The following is a 17,396-nucleotide window of genomic DNA, read 5'->3' as shown; positions in this document are numbered from 1 at the left end:
AAACATATTTTTCATTTCTGTTGTTTTTTCCCCCATTAGAAATGTAAGTGTGGGCTACCCAGTGTTTTCTGGCCAAGTATCAAGACAGTAAGACCTGTGCATGGGACGGAGGGGAAAGGGGTTTTAGTCAGCCTCTTTAAAACTTATTTTTGATTACTCCCTATGTATTACCAACACCAGACAAGGTGGGGAGGAAAGATTGGGTACATGCTCCGGGTCTCCATAGATTGGATGGAGAGAGTTAGGTGCCAAGAAGGGGATATACTGAAGCCAACAACCTGAGTGAGGGGCTGCCTAAGCTAGCTGAGGGTGGGATGCAGAGGAAAGGGATGAGGCTTAGGGTCCAGATCCACTAAGGCAGTGTTCTTCACTGCAAGGCCCACAAGCCAGTGACGGCTCCCCTTGACCCCATCTCCTTGTCATCCGTGGTTGAGAAACCCTGGCTCTATCCAGTGGTTGGCTTTCCAAGAAGGACATTCAGGAGCAAAAACCCGTGAAGACTTGATAGTGCTTAGTTGTTTTTTAAACCCCAGGCCCCATCTCACCCAACATGCTCAGGCCAGCCTGCCTATCTTGCCCCTGTGTGCCTCAACCCTCAGTTAAACCAGGCAGCTGTGTAGGGCTGCTACTATTTGTGCAGGGGGCAAAGTAACCCCAGCGTTACTCCCGAGGCCCCGCTCTCTGTCGGAGCCCAGCATGGCCGAGGGGGAGGGGAGAGGACGCAGAGACCAGCAGGGCCCTTGGCCCAGCGCGCGAGGCGAAGCCGGCCTGAGACCAGCTCCCTGGGCCCGGGGGATTCCAGCGCTGGCCGCCCAGCAGCGGGCTGCACAGGCCGAGCTCGGCCCGGCGGGGGCGGGGGATGTGACATGAGCACCGGGCGTGGCCGGCGTTGGGGGGGCTGAGGCTCTTCGTTGCTCCGTGTAACTCGTAGCTGCTACAGCGCGCCAGGCTCGTGTCCGCACCCGGGGACCTCCGCGGTGAGTAACCGGGGCGAGCGGCCGAGGCAGGGGATCGGGGGTTACCAAGGGGCGCAGAGCAGCCGCAGCGGGGCTGCCCTCCGTCTCCCTGAAGCCCTTTGACGTGTCCTCCCTTCCGCGCGGGGAAGACGGGAGCGATGGGGGTGTCCAGGGATGGGCGTTGGCCCGGGGTTCCTGCTTCATTTCACCAGCCTCCCCAGCTCACATGTTTTTGGCTTGCAACCTTGCTCCGGCTTTGGAACGGAGCCGGTCTCCAGTGGGCTGCTGCCCTCTTGGCCCCGGGCTCCGCATAACTTGTCTCTCCACTAGGCTGAGCTGCCCGGGGGAACGCAGGACGCGCACAGTCTCTCTTGCAGCCCTTGCACGCTCGCTTTCCTGCCCACTGATCCTCAGGAGCCATGGCAAAGGTGAGTCACTTCGCTGCTCCCCTTATTTCGGGCTTGCTAAGGTTAAAAGGCTTCTGTATTGCCGTGGTAAGTGCTTGTGTGCGTGGCAAACCCACGCTGAAGGGGCATTTGATCAAATCAATGATAGTTCCTGTTGCTTTAAATCCATTCTAGCTTTTCTTTCCCGGCTGGTGCTTGTTTAATAATCACAGCTCCATTTTAGTGTAGTGGGAACACAGTAAAAGTGCGGGAGTGAATGACGTGGGCTTTCTTAGACTTCTCCAAAACTAGGCAACTTTCTTTCTAAACTGTCCTTCTTTTCCTTTTTAAAAACGTTTGGCCTATCTCTAATAAACTCACACCAAACTCCAAAGATGCTGAAACAAGAACTTGGACAACTCATCATAACCATTGTGAAATAAACATCAGACAAACTTTTCCTTCCAGTTTCCTTTCATTTAGCCAAGTTTTCTGTAGTGCATATTTCTGATGTGCGTGGGTGTAGCCTTTTTCTACTGGAGTAAAGAGAAGAAAAAAATTTCTTGATTTTTTTTTTTCTTTCCCCCTTTACTCTCTTCTGCCATTTAAATTGTGTGGCTTCTCAACACAGACTTTTTATGCTGAACTTCTCTGATAGATCCGTAAACTGCAAATCTATTCTAATGCTTTTTCAGCCATTTTTTCCCCAGAAAGTTTTATGCCTTTCTTATTGGTCATTTTCATTTTCAATGTTTAGTTTAGTTCTGTAACATTTTTAGGCCAAATGGTTGTTTGAAAAACAACCATAACAGTAACCTCCCTATATGTTTATACAATCACATCAAACATAAATACTCCACAATGCCTGACAAGCCAAAAAAATAAACTTAAAACTGCTGCTCCATAACTTCCAACTGTTTACACAAGTTATCAAATGTATGAATATGTTCCAAGTGTGTAGTCTGGAATTATTTAATTATGCATCAAGTTGATCTTATATTAATGAGACTTACAGCAGTAGCTTTTAGCCTCAATATGCATTTTTTAACATCCCTCAATATTTACATAAATTAAGGGAAATCATTACTCATTTAAACACTCTTCTGCTAAACTTTACCTTTTGGGTAAAGTTTGGATTGAATTGCTTAGGCTCTTGTTATAAAACCCGTTTTCCTAGGGGTTTGGAATGGTTCCAAGATGCTGATTCTGCTCATGTAGTCCAATTAGGCACACGTAGGGCTTAATCATGGAAACAGATCTCTTGCACCTTTACAAAACCCCACTGACTTTGTGCAGAACTACCTTTAGCATATTTTTCTTTTTTCCCTTTTTAAAAAGCCATAAGAGGCCATTCAATTTCCTCAGTCTACTTCAAATGAAAACTACATTTTATGTTGCCATGCTCTAATAAACGGTACCTCTGTGAAAATGCTATATCGCTCTTCCCCAGTGTAGACTGATTAACAGCGAGACTTAGGTATCTAAAGAGGCAGATAAGCACCCAATCTGGCATTTAGACGCCACTGATGTTCGCAAAACCACTATTCAGGTGCTCCCTAACTATATAGATGCTTACATTTCTGCAGGGAGGCGTGAGGGGGAGAAGAGGGGGAGATGTACAAAAGCTACCAAAATCCTGCCACTAAGCTGCTCATTGTCCTTGCTCACTCCTAACTGCCAGGGGTGTCTCAAACTAGACGTTCCCTGGCCCATCTTGCTTGCAGGGCCTGAACTGGTAGGTGTGCTCAGAGCATGCCTAACCACACAAAAGACAGTGGGGGTGAGCAGGCTGGGAATTTCGGGGTACTTGTCCAATTTTACCCAATACCCTAGTGATTAGGGCACTCACCTGGTATGTGAGAGACCCAGGTTTGAATCTCCAGTCTGCCTGTTTTGGGGCAAGGTCTTGAACGCACCTATTATGAGGGTGCCGTAATCACCAAGCTATATAGGCTATTCTGGGATGAGTCTCTCTCTGTTTCCTTTTGAAGGTGTTTCATTTTGTAGAAATGTTTCTTGAGCAGAGACTTGAACCACAGGCTTAGACTCACACAGAGGACCTAGGCTTTGCGATGCCTGGGTGCCCTGCCACTATAGGTGCTAGAACTGGGGGTGCTAACGCACCCCCTGGCTTGAAGTGATTTCCATTATATACAGGGTTTACAGTTTGGTTTAATGGCTTTCAGCATCCTTACTGTAAAAATTGTTCCAGCCCCCCTTCCTGCAATCCAGTGGAATTCACAATCCTGAGTTACGTGCTCAGGGTCCCCATAGATTGTACGGGGAGAGTTAGGTTCCAAGAAGGGGATATACAGAAGCCAACAACCTGAGTAAGGAGTTGCCTAAGCTAGCTGAGGGTGGGATGCAGAGGAAAGGGATGCGGCTTACAGTTCACCTCCACTAAGGCAGTGTTCTTCATTGCAAGGCCTACAAGCCAGTGGCGGCTCCCATTGACCCTAAGTGCGGCTCGCTAAGTTCCCTGTAAGCCGTGTGGAACCTAGAGAGGTTGGGGGTGGGCGGGAACTAGGGAGGGGAGCAAGTTGGGGTTTCCAGGGCTGTTGTGGGCCTCTGCCTCAGAGCTCCCTGCTGCCAGAGGGGGGAGAGGTGCCCCTCCCCTGGAGTTCCGTGCTGCCTGCCGGTAGGGGGAGAAAGGCCCTTCCTGCTGCCTGCTGGCAGGGGAGAAAGAGGCCCCTTCCCCCAGAGGTATGTGCTGCCTGCCTGCAGGTGGGAGAGAGGCCCCTTCCCCCAGAGCTCTGTGCTGCCTGCTAGCAGGGGGGAGAAGGCTGGGGGGGGAGCCTGCTGCACCCCAAGCTCCTCATCCCTGGTCCCACCGCAGAACTTCCTGCCAGCCCATCAGTCAAGCACCTATCTCTGCTTGCAATTCTCGGCTTAAACCCTTTCCTGGAGTTAGGTAGAGGTAGAGAGAGAGAGACTCTCTCTTCTCCCCATTATAGCCTATAGCCCAGTGTTTAAGACTCTGTCATGGATTGTATAAATGCAAGTTCAAGTCTGTGCTCTGCCTAAGTTAGATCAGGTTAAAAGCACAGGGCTGTTCAGTATTATGTGGAAACACACACACGAAAAATTCCTGACAACTTTCCTCTGGTTGGCTTTTGTGTGAGGCCTGATATGGTAGGTGTACTCTGAGAACACTACTGGATCGAGCCTGATTGGGGAGATAGGATGGAAAAACACCTAAGCTGACAATCTCGTTAGGGCTCAGAGCTGCTCATTAGTTGTGGGGAGGAGTCAGGATTTAGGTGGCTTTGCGCATGTCGTGTGGGGCAGACTTACGCATATAGGGGACATGAGGTACCTACAGAAAGACAGCTGAGTGATGGTTTTGAAAATGCTGGTGGCACCTAAATGTTGAGCGTAAGCACCTTAATACCTTTGTGGGTCTAGCCCTGAGATATGAGCTGAGCAGGTCCTTGGCTGGTGTAAATTATCATTGCTCTCTTTGAAGTCAGTGGATCTCTGAACATTTATATCCACCGAGGATCTGCACCTAGATCTCTAAGGCCTGATCCATCTTTCACTGAAGTCAAAGGACATCTTGGACATTATTCCAGGGGCTTCAACCATACTGGACTGGGCCTCTAGTTTTTACATGTTGCTGTTTTTTCTCTGTGTGTTTATGCAGCCATGGAGGGCTGTATTTGGAAGTGTTCTCAACATGTTTAGCCATAATTGATCCCAGAGAGAGACAGAACCTTTTAGAAAGTGTACAGAATAAGCTCCATTTCATTGTGCACACATTCATATGTATATATACAAGTGCACACCATTTTCTTAGTGTCTGGCCCAGATAACTTCATAGCATTTTTGAAACAGTGCTATTAAATTAAAATGCAAATCAAAATAAAAATGAAATGTAAATAAAACTATTGCCTTCTAATTGTGTGTGTTGAACTGAAGGTTCACAGAGTTTGAAATAGTTATACAGTGCAACATAGTCAGCTTTTAATAAAAGTGTATATATCCTTAATCACAAATAGTTGAAAATGTTCAGTAATATATTTTCTTCAGTGTTTCACCTAATCCTTTAAATATTTTGTTATGTCTAGTAATGGCAGAAAAAATATTTTAGTTATTAGCATTTTTGTATGCTACCCTTCCAGTAGAGGAAGGTTTATTTATCTTGTGGAATAGTTGTAATAACATGGCTACGCTGTAGTGTAGTACAATTTCTAGATTGAACTCTGGGCATCCTTGTTCACAAGGTGCCTTTGTAATTGGAGGAATGCTGTTGACCTTAAAGGGTTGGCTTTCCTCACACTGCTGCACTCACTAAAACTGAGAAGGGGCAACAAGGGATGGATCACTTGATCATTACCTGTTTTGTTTATTCCCTCTGAAGCACCTGGCATTGGCCACTGTCGGAAGACAGGATACTGGGCTAGATGGTCTGACCCAGTACGGCCGTTCTTATGTCATTGTACGCCAGAAATATTTTCCTAGTTTTCAGTTGACCTAGATGCACTGGAAACAATACTTACTGATGTGGGTTTATTTAAAAATAACAATTTAAAAAATGGGAGCAATAAGAAACCTTTCTGTTTATAAAATAATGGTTGGATCTGACAATCCCAATATACTTGGGTCCCAGTCCTGTAAACTGTCATGTGCTTTCTTTCAAGCACATGGGTAATCTCATTGAGTTCAATATCATTCAGTGAGATTATTTTTCATGTGCTTAAGTACATGTGTGTTTGCAGAATTGAGCCTTGACTAGTCTCACTGACTTCATTGAGGCTACTTGTGTAAGGACTCTGCATGAACAGATGTTTCAGAGTAAGCCCCTAAACGATTGCATAATTCGGTTTCTCTCCACTTCTGTTTCTTTGGGCAACTGGTGTCAGGATCAACCTGCACATGTTCTGTGCTAATGTCCAGGAACTGACTCATTGACTCCCACTTGGATACTGTGTAATTCTTTCCTTTGTCAGAAGTTTAAGTTTAGTAGAACAAACATGGGTGGAGTCTATTAACTGGAGCTTAGCTTTTCTCCTTTAAACCTATGTGTCTAGATGGCCAACATGAAAAATGACAAGAGCAGTGTTTTGTAAGTGTCTTTTTTTTAAAAAAGCCCGGCGGTCAGGGTGTTCCTCAAGGAAGGGAGACCTCTGTTCAATTTCCTGCTCTAAATCAGGCAGAGTAAGTATTTGAACCCAGGTCTCCCACATTTTGGGTGAATGGGCTATGGGTTATAAGTAGGCTAACCCTGGGCTATGGGGTATGTCAAGGTTCCTCCCCCACTCTGAACTCTAGGGTACAGATGTGGGGACCTGCATGAAAAACCTCCTAAGCTTATCTTTACCAGCTTAGGTCAAAACTTCCCCAAGGTACAAAATATTCCACCCGTCGTCTTTGGATTGGCCGCTACCACCACCAAACTAATACTGGTTACTGGGGAAGAGCTGTTTGGACGCGTCTTTCCCCCCAAAATACTTCCCAAAACCTTGCACCCCACTTCCTGGACAAGGTTTGGTAAAAAGCCTCACCGATTTGCCTAGGTGACTACAGACCCAGACCCTTGGATCTTAAGAACAATGAACAATCCTCCCAACACTTGCACCCCCCCTTTCCTGGGAAATGTTGGATAAAAAGCCTCACCAATTTGCATAGGTGACCACAGACCCAAACCCTTGGATCTGAGAACAATGAAAAAGCATTCAGTTTTCTTACGAGAAGACTTTTAATAAAAATAGAAGTAAATAGAAATAAAGAAATTCCCCCTGTAAAATCAGGATGGTAGATACCTTACAGGGTAATTAGATTCAAAAACATAGAGAACCCCTCTAGGCAAAACCTTAAGTTACAAAAAAGATACACAGACAGAAATAGTTATTCTATTCAGCACAATTCTTTTCTCAGCCATTTAAAGAAATCATAATCTAACACATACCTAGCTAGATTACTTACTAAAAGTTCTAAGACTCCATTCCTGGTCTATCCCCGGCAGAAACCAGCATATAGACAGACACACAGACCCTTTGTTTCTCTCCCTCCTCCCAGCTTTTGAAAGTATCTTGTCTCCTCATTGGTCATTTTGGTCAGGTGCCAGCGTGGTTACCTTTAGCTTCTTAACCCTTTACAGGTGAGAGGAGCTTTCCCCTGGCCAGGAGGGATTTCAAAGGGGTTTACCCTTCCCTTTATATTTATGACAGGGTATAAGACCTGTGCCACCATTTTTTATGGGAAAGGACTGACCTAGGTTACGTGTCTAACTTCAGGAGAGTTTTTCACGGTTGAGAATCCTAAGCAGAGGGAGGCATTTCCTGTTAGGCACCTAACTCCCTGTAAGGGGCAGGGCATAGGGAGTCTGGGCACCTGACTCAGGGCTGTGGCTTCTGCTTGGTGGCAAAGCACTTAAACATTAGACACTGTAAAGTTGAGTGTAAAGTCCCCTTTTGTGGATATAATCCTTGGTGTCTTTCAACCCCACATCTCCCAGTGAGATCTAGTCCTTTAGCAAAACTTGCAGCCCAAGTTTGGGAGTGCAGAAGAAATAAAAGGATTGTTACATAATACACGATGGAAGCAGAAAAGATTAACTTTTAAAAAGTTGTTTCTTGATGTTGTGGTGTGTGCGCGAGAATTTAAAGATAAACCATCCACTTATTTTGAAACTTACGTTATCCCACTTTCCCTTGTTGCTGTCTGTCTGCAGGCATCTGTGCTGGAATGATCTAATTGCAGGCATGCCTCTCGGAACTTGCTGTCTCTTTAAAGCGTAGCATTCCTATTCCATACAGATAATTTGAGCTGGTACATGTAATTTCTAAAGAACTTAGTGAGTGAATTGGTGAACTTGGTAGGATTGAGAATGAGAAGAGCGTTTAGTGTTGCTATCATGATATTCTGTCTGTTCAAACCCTGGTTGTTTCATATTTTACAACCTACAGTGTAAGTTCTTGTTTAGTAAGAGATCACATCAGATTTCAAATAGGTTTATAACTGAAACTCATGTTGTTTGTGATTTCATTACTACCCATATACTTAGGGCTCTCTTCCTAATACATGATCTAGTGCACAAAATAAAAACTTACTTTTGATATATTGGTGTTATGATGAGCCTTTTGTGTGTGTGTTTGCAGCAGTGTACACAAGAGTATCAAGAAAGGCACCTAAAATCTTTATGGAGCTATAGTAGAAAATAAACACAAATAGGTTATGAAACAGAAGTCCCATATGAAATATTAACTGTCCCTTAATTCACTGATTTTAGATTCACTAGTGAAAGTCTGGAATTCATGAAATCATGTTCCATCTAAAAGAGCTAGACTGCTCCTTTATGAATGTTAAGCTCTATTTAATGCAAAAACTTTTGTCTTCTGGTAACAGCTTTAGAGTGTCATACGTTTGCATAGGGCTATAGTTTTTTTTTTTGTTTGGGGGAAAAAATTGTACATCCCTGATTGGAGCTCAGAGACGCTCCTAATTTCCTGAACTTTATACCCTTGGGGGAGATCCTCCTCTCGTGTGACTTGTCATAGTTTCACTGAAGTCCAATTTTATAGATAATTGACTTCAATGGAGCCATGGCAGTTTACACTAGGATCGTCCCTTCAGTCTTCAATGTTCCATGTCTGTGGCCATCATCTTTCCAGGTGAGAAAAACTGAATGTGTTTCCATTTGGAGCCTGTCAATGCCCCTCCTTCAGTGGCCAAAATGAGTCACTTGAAAAATGCAAGGCACTTCCTCCGTCCCCTGGCCTGAGTCCACTGTCACCCTAACACTCTCAGCCCTTGTCTGCTGGCCTTGGGAGTGAGAAACCTGGACTGAAAAGTCAAATTACTAATAGACCGCAGAACTGGCCACCTGTGGAAGATTTTAATATAGAATTTTTTATTTTTTTTTTTAAATCTAGCATGCTCACATTAGCTTGCCACAACATAGTTAGATTGCTGGGTCACACTGATAAGTTCTAAAAAGGTGAATGAGTAGGTTTCTATAACACAGGGCTGAAAACACATGAGTTCTGTTTTACATTAGTGCTTGCACCATTGCTGGAAAATGATTTTGTATTATGGGTACACAATTTCTTACTACAGATGCAGCCTCTAAGACTGGTATAAGTAAGCTATGTAGAAGGGTAACCCTGCTTCTGTCTAAAAGGCTGTGATATGAGCTATGTGGCAGGGCCATTTTATAAGTCCAATAAATACATACAGTGGCAGTATAGGCTATAGCAACTTTGCTTCAGAGTGGAATGTGTAGCATGCAAATTAACTCTAATACTCAGAATGTTTTTCTAGCTTACATCTATGCCAAAAAATTTCAGGAATCTTTGGGCAACCTTAGTAAACCCAGAGACTTTCTACAGTACGCTTTGCAAGTGAGAATTATGAAAGATTTGCTTTCGTTAACAAAACTAAAAAAAGATACTGGAGAGAGTGACTCTTGATCAAAGATACTATCTTTATGTTTAACTTGGCTAAAAGATGACTAAGGAACTTAGGATCATTAAAAGGAGGCTTAGAAATTGTTCAGGGCCATTCCAGTTAGGTATAATTGGATAAGCAAAGGAAAACCTGAGGCTAGAAACCAGAAACCACTTTCTAAATGTGAGGCCTAAGAGACTGTGGAATAGTCTCCCAGGGGAAATGGTGATAGTCTTAGATAATTCAAACCATGGAACTACGTAAAGCCCTAGAGAATATTCTGTTGAGTAACCCTGCATTGGCAATTGGTATGGACAAGGTTACCCGATGGAGGTCTTTTTTTTAAATCTGTCTGATTTGCTAAATTAACTTCTGTTTGTTAATGTGATCAGTAGGGACTTTTTTCACCCACTTATTTCCAAGGGCTATTGAGAAAAGACAATGAATATATGCTGTAAACCTTATAGTAGAAACACTGCCCATTGTTTGAAATTGAAAAAGAAAATGCTACAAGGGGAGTATCTCATCCCTCATGTATGTTGTGAACAGAAGTCTATTAGAAATGTTGTATTGTGCTGTTAAACAAGGTGATTCTGTATATGTTTAAATGCTGATATGATGGTGGTGAATTTGTTTGTTTGTTTACCTTAGTGCTTCTCAGAGTGTGAGATGAGATTAACTTGAGACACATGGCAACGCTCCCACTAGGGCATGATGCAAACTTGGCTTGCGAAACTATTACTTTCAGTGTGCACTGAGGCTGGTTACAGCTCAAATGCCAGTTCTATGCCTTCTCCTTTCCATTCTGGCAGATTTCCTCCCTCCACTCTCCACCCCCCCCCCCCCTCGCCAATGCAAAATCACTTCCACCAATTTGTAACAATAGCATAGCACTGAGTAATTGAAATTGCTAAACTGAGGTCAGGACTTCCTCCCAGAAGCCAGGTGGCTATATGGCTTGTAAAATATGGTTGAAGAGAAATAAACAAATTATTTTCTGGGTTTCTACTGTATTTGTATGTGTTTGCATGTGTCCTTGTTGGTATTTTGAACTGTACCTGAATGTTGACTGGAATTTTTGGGGGAGGGAATATTCAGCTGATGCACAGACAGCTTATTGACAACAGACTGGGCTAGAATAATGAGGAGCAGGATTTGGTATAAGAAACCATGTCTTTGAAAAGGCCCTGGGATTATTCAATACACTGCTGAAGGTTATGTGAAATGAACATCTAGAATAAGACAACATAAATACTTGCCCTGGGAGTAAAAGTGTTATAAAATTTAATTGAAAATGTACAGCGTTTTTATAGGTGTTGTTTTTTTAAGCATCTGATTGGGGTTAATAAAGGATTATATCCCTACTATGGAAACCTGGAAGATAGTCATGTACAGCAGGGTGGATTTGATTTAAATGACTAGTCAGGAAGACTCGATTTAATCATGGTTTTCTACAAAAAGTGCATTCTTCTTGATTGTTATAACCTTAATACATATTCTTCACAACTCAGAGATAGATGTAGGTTTCATTTTTAGAAGGTACACACTAAACACTTTTAAACACTGATTTATTTTGAAAACTTTTCAGATTCGTTTTATAGCTATATCAGAAAATGAATGATTGTTCAGTTATTTCATTTACCAAAGGTAATTGAAGCAGATATTTATGAAGTCATTGGGAAGTGAATATCTCCAATTCAACAGGCTAATCATTAATATTTGGAGGATTTTCTTGCCATGCTGTATTAGGAGGAGAACATCACCAGACAGACATTTAAATTGTTTTATTTAACTAAAACAACAACATTAAGTATTCTGGATATTTTTCTTCACAGCAAACAGAATATTTTAACAAAACAAACATATGTCCCTTGCTTCTCACATTTATCTCCAGACTTCTTCTCCTTGTCCTGATCTATTCCGCCTCCAACAATCTTATATTCGTTGAACTTTTTGAAACTTTGCACTTTTAGAGAGAGGTAAGGGATTGACTCTGTGTACACAAATTTGCAGAGGGACAATAGAGTTGAGGTCCGTTATTTCTCACCTCTACTTATTTAAAAACATTTTTGCTGTTAACAAGCATGTTATCTCTGGAGAGACAAATCCACAGTTCGAGAACTGCAAAAACTAAGCATCTCTGATGGCATCTTCTAGACTGAACACTGAGTCCCACTGAGTAGATAGAAAGATTTTTCTAAATAATCTATTCAGAAGCCTGTGGAGTCCCATAAAATTGGGTCCCTAATCTATGAACTATTGGAACTCATTTACAAAACTTTTCTTAAACATTACATAAATATATTGTCTCGTACTATAGAATTAGAATGTATAATCCCTATTCCATGATGAGATATCTTTGAGCTATAATGATCTTAATTAAAACTATCTTTAGATAAGTTTTTTCCTCAAAAAGCATTTTATCAAAAAAATCAGATTTATTTTTTTATTTAAAAAAAATCATTGATTTTTTTTTTTTATCCACCCTGATGTACAGGGAGATTAAAAAAACCGAGCAGATATTAGTTTTTGGGTTTTTTTTAATCAAGTTGGTTTTCAGAAGAAATTCTAGAGATTCCTTTTGGTTTCATCCACTTTCACGGCCCTTTATAGCTCTACCCTTCTCGACTTGCTCATTCCTGTTTCTTACTACGTCCATCCACCACCTCTGCTCTGCCAGCAGTACCAATCTCAATTGTCCACTTCTCCAATAAATGCCTTACACGTGGGATGTCTTCGTCATGCTGATCGCTGCCTTTCTGCTGTGATGCCTACAAAGAAATCTCCCAGTGAATGATGCCTAGGCTTGGGGTAGAGGGGAAAAGGGAAAAAAAAGATACATATATATATATATATATGTATGTAAATTGCATTTGCTCTGGTGTTTCCTCTCTTCCCATCCCTAGTATGTCACTTGTCTTACAATTGCAAGATTTTGAGGACAGGGATTTTGTCTACCTAGCACAATACAATGGGTTCCTGCTCTGCAGTGTTTAGGGGGCCCAATCAGAGATATAACTGCTACATAGTAACTCCTATTAAATTATATGGGACTTTTCCATAAGGATGGCTAATTCTCATGTATTTGATTCTAAAAGAGAACTTCTGAAGGCGATGTACCATGGAAACAGTGTAATCATTTGTGTGTGTGCACATGCCCATGTGCTGACCCTTTCATTCTTATGTTATGACCTATATTGCCTATTGTGACTTATTTCTTACCAAATTTAGCTGGGCCATTCAATAACAAAAGTGCTCATGTGAAAGGAAACAGGAAATATAGTTGAATACAATTGTAGATTTTAAAGTGTCATATTGTTTTTTAGAAGAGTATCATGAAACTTCTTAAAATGTGGTGCTGTGTGGCAGATCTATAAAATCTTGTTCTTCAGATAAGTGATGTACCTCTTGCTTTCTATGTCTGGGGTCAATTCTTTTAAAACTGCATGAGTGTCCCTAGGATTCTGTGTACACTTCTTCCTAGGACATGTCCTGTATGTAAATATAAAGCCACAAATGTTAGAGGTGCCATGCCACCATGTTGCTTTCAGGTGCTAATGTTTAAGGCCCTGGTCTTGCAGACCACTTCACACAAATGGACTCATGCTTTTGGTAGCTCCTGCGTACACTGAACTGAAACTACATTAGCATCTGTCTAGTAAGAATTGTGTATAGATATTGTAGTGAGAACTGGTTTAAACAGCATTTTTCTAGCAAAAAATTTAACATTCAGATCTCCATCCCAAATCACAGCTGGGATCCTAATATGAGCAGATATGCAGTGGACTCATTAAATAAGCTGGTATCTGCTGCTTCATGGCATTTTTCTCCTCTAGCTCTCAAGAGGCACCGTGAAGGACTTTGCTGGTTTTGATGCCAGAACTGATGCTGAGGCTCTTCGTAAGGCAATGAAAGGATTGGGTAAGAATTATGGATATGACTGCTCAGAGGGAGTTATTTCTATCAGCTAGGTGGGAAGCACTTCGTTTTCCTTTTCTGACACAATATAATGGCTGTGTACTGAAGTTTTACATTAGCTAAAACAAACAAAGATAAGAGATTTTTAATTTTTACATCTGATGGAATTATAACCCTGTGAACACAGGAGTCAGGGTTTATTCCAGTTTTGGTTTTGCTATCCTCAAGAAAGTTCACCCCTAGCCTGACACAGGGAGATGCAAGTCACTTCCCTTATTCAAAAGCAGGGGCGTGTGCAGGAAATCAAGTTTGGCCCCTTTTACAGGGGCACATTCTGTTCCCCCATTCCCTGCCCCAGCTTGCTCTTCCCTCCACACCCTTCCCCCTGGCTCCGGAAGGAGCTTGTTCTTTCCTCATGCCCGCCCTGGCAGGAGTTCACTCTTCTCCCTCCACCCTGGCCCTGGCAGGAGCTCACTTCCCCCCTTTCCATCCTCACTCCTGGGGCTGGAGGAGTCCTGTGCCCCGGACGATTGCTGGGGGGTGTCCGTGCCCCTGCTCCCCCCCTCCCGCCCCATTTGTGCACGACCCTGTTCAAAAACTGCTGCCCTAGCTTGCATTCCCTACTCCCTTGGTCTTTATGAGGCTAGTGGCAGGAGGGAATCAGTGGAGGTTTAGGGAGTTCCTTACTACACTTCTACTGCAATCCACCCTTTCCCTCCTCTAACCAGACCTCCACATCAGGAGTATTTGTGGGGGTAATGCAGAGCTGGAATAAGTTCTGTATCTTACAGAGAAGCCCCCTTTCCTGGTTTTACAGAAGTACAGAGTATGATTCATTTCTGTGGCTGCTGTCTGTCATGTTGGGAGCTGTGCCTGCAGTGGTATCCTGCCTGAGAGCAGCATGTTAAAACTCCATCCATTTTATTCTCATACCAGTGTGTCAGAATCTGATGGCATGGCTTGAGGTGTACTGAAATTTTCATCAGTGGCTAATTAAGTACACTGCTGTCTGCTTTTTATCTTTGATTTAGTGACTCTTCATAGTGTTCAGCCCTCTCAAAGTTTACACCATTAGATTTTTAGAAAAGTTTTTATAGCTGTTCATGTTCTTTTTTTTCCTCCCTCTTCAAATAACTTCAGGTACCGATGAAGAGGCTGTCCTGAAGATCCTTACTAGCAGAAGCAATGCTCAACGCCAACAAATTGCAGCGGCTTTTAAAACCTTATTTGGCAGGGTAAGAGGAGGAAGAAAGTACTTTAACAAATCAGCTGAATGGAACACTCTCACAGTCCGTCCACTCTTCCGTAGAATGTTCATTTAATGAGACCCTGTGGTTCTGTTGTTTTGTCTGACTTTTCCTTTAAAACTATATCTTAATCACCAATTAAATAAGAATATTCAGTTTAGATTATCACACAGACATTACATTCTCTTTTCCATGTGCTCCTGTGGAGTCTTCTGACCCAGTATAGTCCAAACAGCATCTTCACTTTCCTATTACTCTTTGTGTGCTTCAAGCATTGATCCTCATTCCTGATATACAGAGAATATAAGAGTATTTTGATGCCAGAGGTGATTCTTGATCTAGTGGGACAGAATTCTCTGGTGCCTTGATTTCTGTCACATTTTGTAACTATCCAGTATTGCAAAAAGAGAGTAAAACTTAATTTGTTGGTAGATTAAAAGCAGTGCATTTAAGACAAACACAAATAAGTAATTTCCTTATCCTGGCACTGTTGGATAAAGTGCACCTCTCCTTAAATCTTCGATCTGTTTAATCTTTATTTCAAATAGCAAGTGCAGTTAGAGAATACATTTTTTGTTTTGTTTTTAACTTTCTACCCCACCCATCTACCTGATAGCAATCACAGTGCTTTTTTATTTTGTTTAGCTACCAGTCATGCTAAACTCTACTTCCTAAATAATTGTAATACTGGAGGTCCCTGGTATACATCTCCCCCTTATCTGTTGTTTCGCAAACCTGTCGCTCATCAATGGGGGAACGTGTTCCGATTCACGTCTGTCCCGATCTGCATATGCGTTGTTTGAAGTACTGTACTGTAAGTTGCAAATGACAGATATATGGACTGATGTGAAGTGGAACACATTTCCCTATTGATGAGCGATGTATGTGTGACAGATGTGCGTAGCCCCAGTGGGCTGCGGCCCACCCACTTAACATCCAGGCCCACCCCACCCCAGCTCTGTTCCCGCCCCAGCACTTGCCTCACTATGCCTGCCCAGCGTTCCAGCTGGGGAGGGGGGTCAGGATGTGGGGGCTTCCAAGCCCCTGACCCTGTCTGGAGCGCTCGGGCAAGCCCCTGAGCCTGCGGAACAGGACAAGCCTCTGTGCCCAGAATCCGTTCCCTGACTGGAGCACTGGGCGGGCGGAATGGGGCAAGCCCCTGACCCCACTCCCTGGCTGGAGTGCTGGGCTGAGCAGGGCTGGGCCGAGCGGGGCAAGCCCTTGTGCCCCACTCCTCCGCCGGAGCCCCGGGAGCAGCAGGGCAAGCGCTGAGTGCTGGACGGGGTGTGTGGTGGGGGTGCACTGGTCCACATTTTTACTGGGCCCCCCCATTTTTCCAGGGGCCCCTGGCCAGAGCATCTATCATCCACTCCCTTCCCCCCCCGCAAGGCTGGCTGGTGGGAGGGAGAGGCCGCCAAATCACTCCTATCCTTCCACCTCCATCATTGCCCGCCCACCCAAGTGTCCCCTCCTCCCTATGCCACTGCTGTTCCAGCAGGTCCCTGGTATACGTCATTTTGGTATCGGTATCTCTTTTCCAGAACACAACCCCCAACATATACCGGGGACCTGCTGTAATTGGCATGTAAGATGCTAAAAAACTAAGAATATCTGTGTGCATTATAGGTAACAAGGATAAATAATTGTTCAAGCATTCTAAAAATCAAAAGCTTGTACTAGGAAAACCAGTATACAAGTAATGAAACAAACAACCGGTGGTGACTAAAGAGAAGGGATTGTGGGCCTCAGTTTCAAAGTGCCAGTGACTCCGTTGACTCCAGTTGGAGTGATGGGGGCTTGAAACTTCGGAAAATTGGCCCTGCCATATGAAGTCTTCTCCAAAGCTAGATAGAGATTTCCAGATCTGTTTGGGGATTTAGACACTTTGTTGAAAAGCTCAGCCATTGTTCTTGTGTTCAGTATGAATTAGATAGTTCAGTTGAAGAGGAGGGTGAACATTTAACTGTTAAAAACAGTATTTTTTAATATGCAAAAATCTCCTCCGTTTGCTGAAGTTGTATTAGTTCATTACTTTTATCCTGTTAGTATCCTGCTTTTTGCTTTCATCTAATAATTTTAGTCCTCAAATGAGGACCACCAGAGTATTTTCTAAAGCCCACAGACCAAAATGTATTAGTGTTACAAAATACCTGTGCATTCTCTACCTTAGACTTTCAGCTACACTTCCCCCGTCTCAAGAAACTTAGCAACAGCTCAGCTGTTCGCTAGTTTGCATGCCTTTTGAAATGATTTCCTTCCTAATTGTAGCACTGTTTATTCTGTGAGTTAGGATCTTGTAGATGACCTGAAATCAGAACTGACTGGCAAATTTGAAACCCTGATGGTGGCTTTGATGAGACCAGCGCGACTTTTTGATGCCCATGAACTGAAGCATGCCATTAAGGTAAAAGGAGTGTGAGGAAATGAAACAATTGAATGAAATATTTCTTGCTCCTATCTTGTTGCTTTAAGAATGCTTCTGTTTCCTTTATTTGAGTTAG

The 17,396-nt window shown here is 43.1% G+C and overlaps 1 protein-coding gene across 1 annotated transcript in view; it reads left to right on the top strand.

Annotated features, from left to right (window-relative positions):
- Positions 1 to 759: 759 nt before the first annotated feature.
- The window catches only part of ANXA5 (annexin A5), a 32,851-nt gene continuing 16,214 nt past the window's right edge, over positions 760 to 17,396 (top strand). The window contains exons 1-5 of the mRNA XM_073341026.2: positions 760 to 977; positions 1,287 to 1,384; positions 13,567 to 13,651; positions 14,789 to 14,883; positions 17,186 to 17,299. Coding sequence (XP_073197127.1) covers positions 1,376 to 1,384; positions 13,567 to 13,651; positions 14,789 to 14,883; positions 17,186 to 17,299 — 303 coding nt within the window. The 5' untranslated portion in view covers positions 760 to 977; positions 1,287 to 1,375. The remainder of the gene's footprint in view (positions 978 to 1,286; positions 1,385 to 13,566; positions 13,652 to 14,788; positions 14,884 to 17,185; positions 17,300 to 17,396) is intronic.

Source organism: Lepidochelys kempii, chromosome 4 (genome assembly GCF_965140285.1).
Source record: "Lepidochelys kempii isolate rLepKem1 chromosome 4, rLepKem1.hap1, whole genome shotgun sequence".
Taxonomy (NCBI): Eukaryota; Metazoa; Chordata; order Testudines; family Cheloniidae; genus Lepidochelys; species Lepidochelys kempii.
This window is presented reverse-complemented; position numbering and strand designations above follow the sequence as displayed.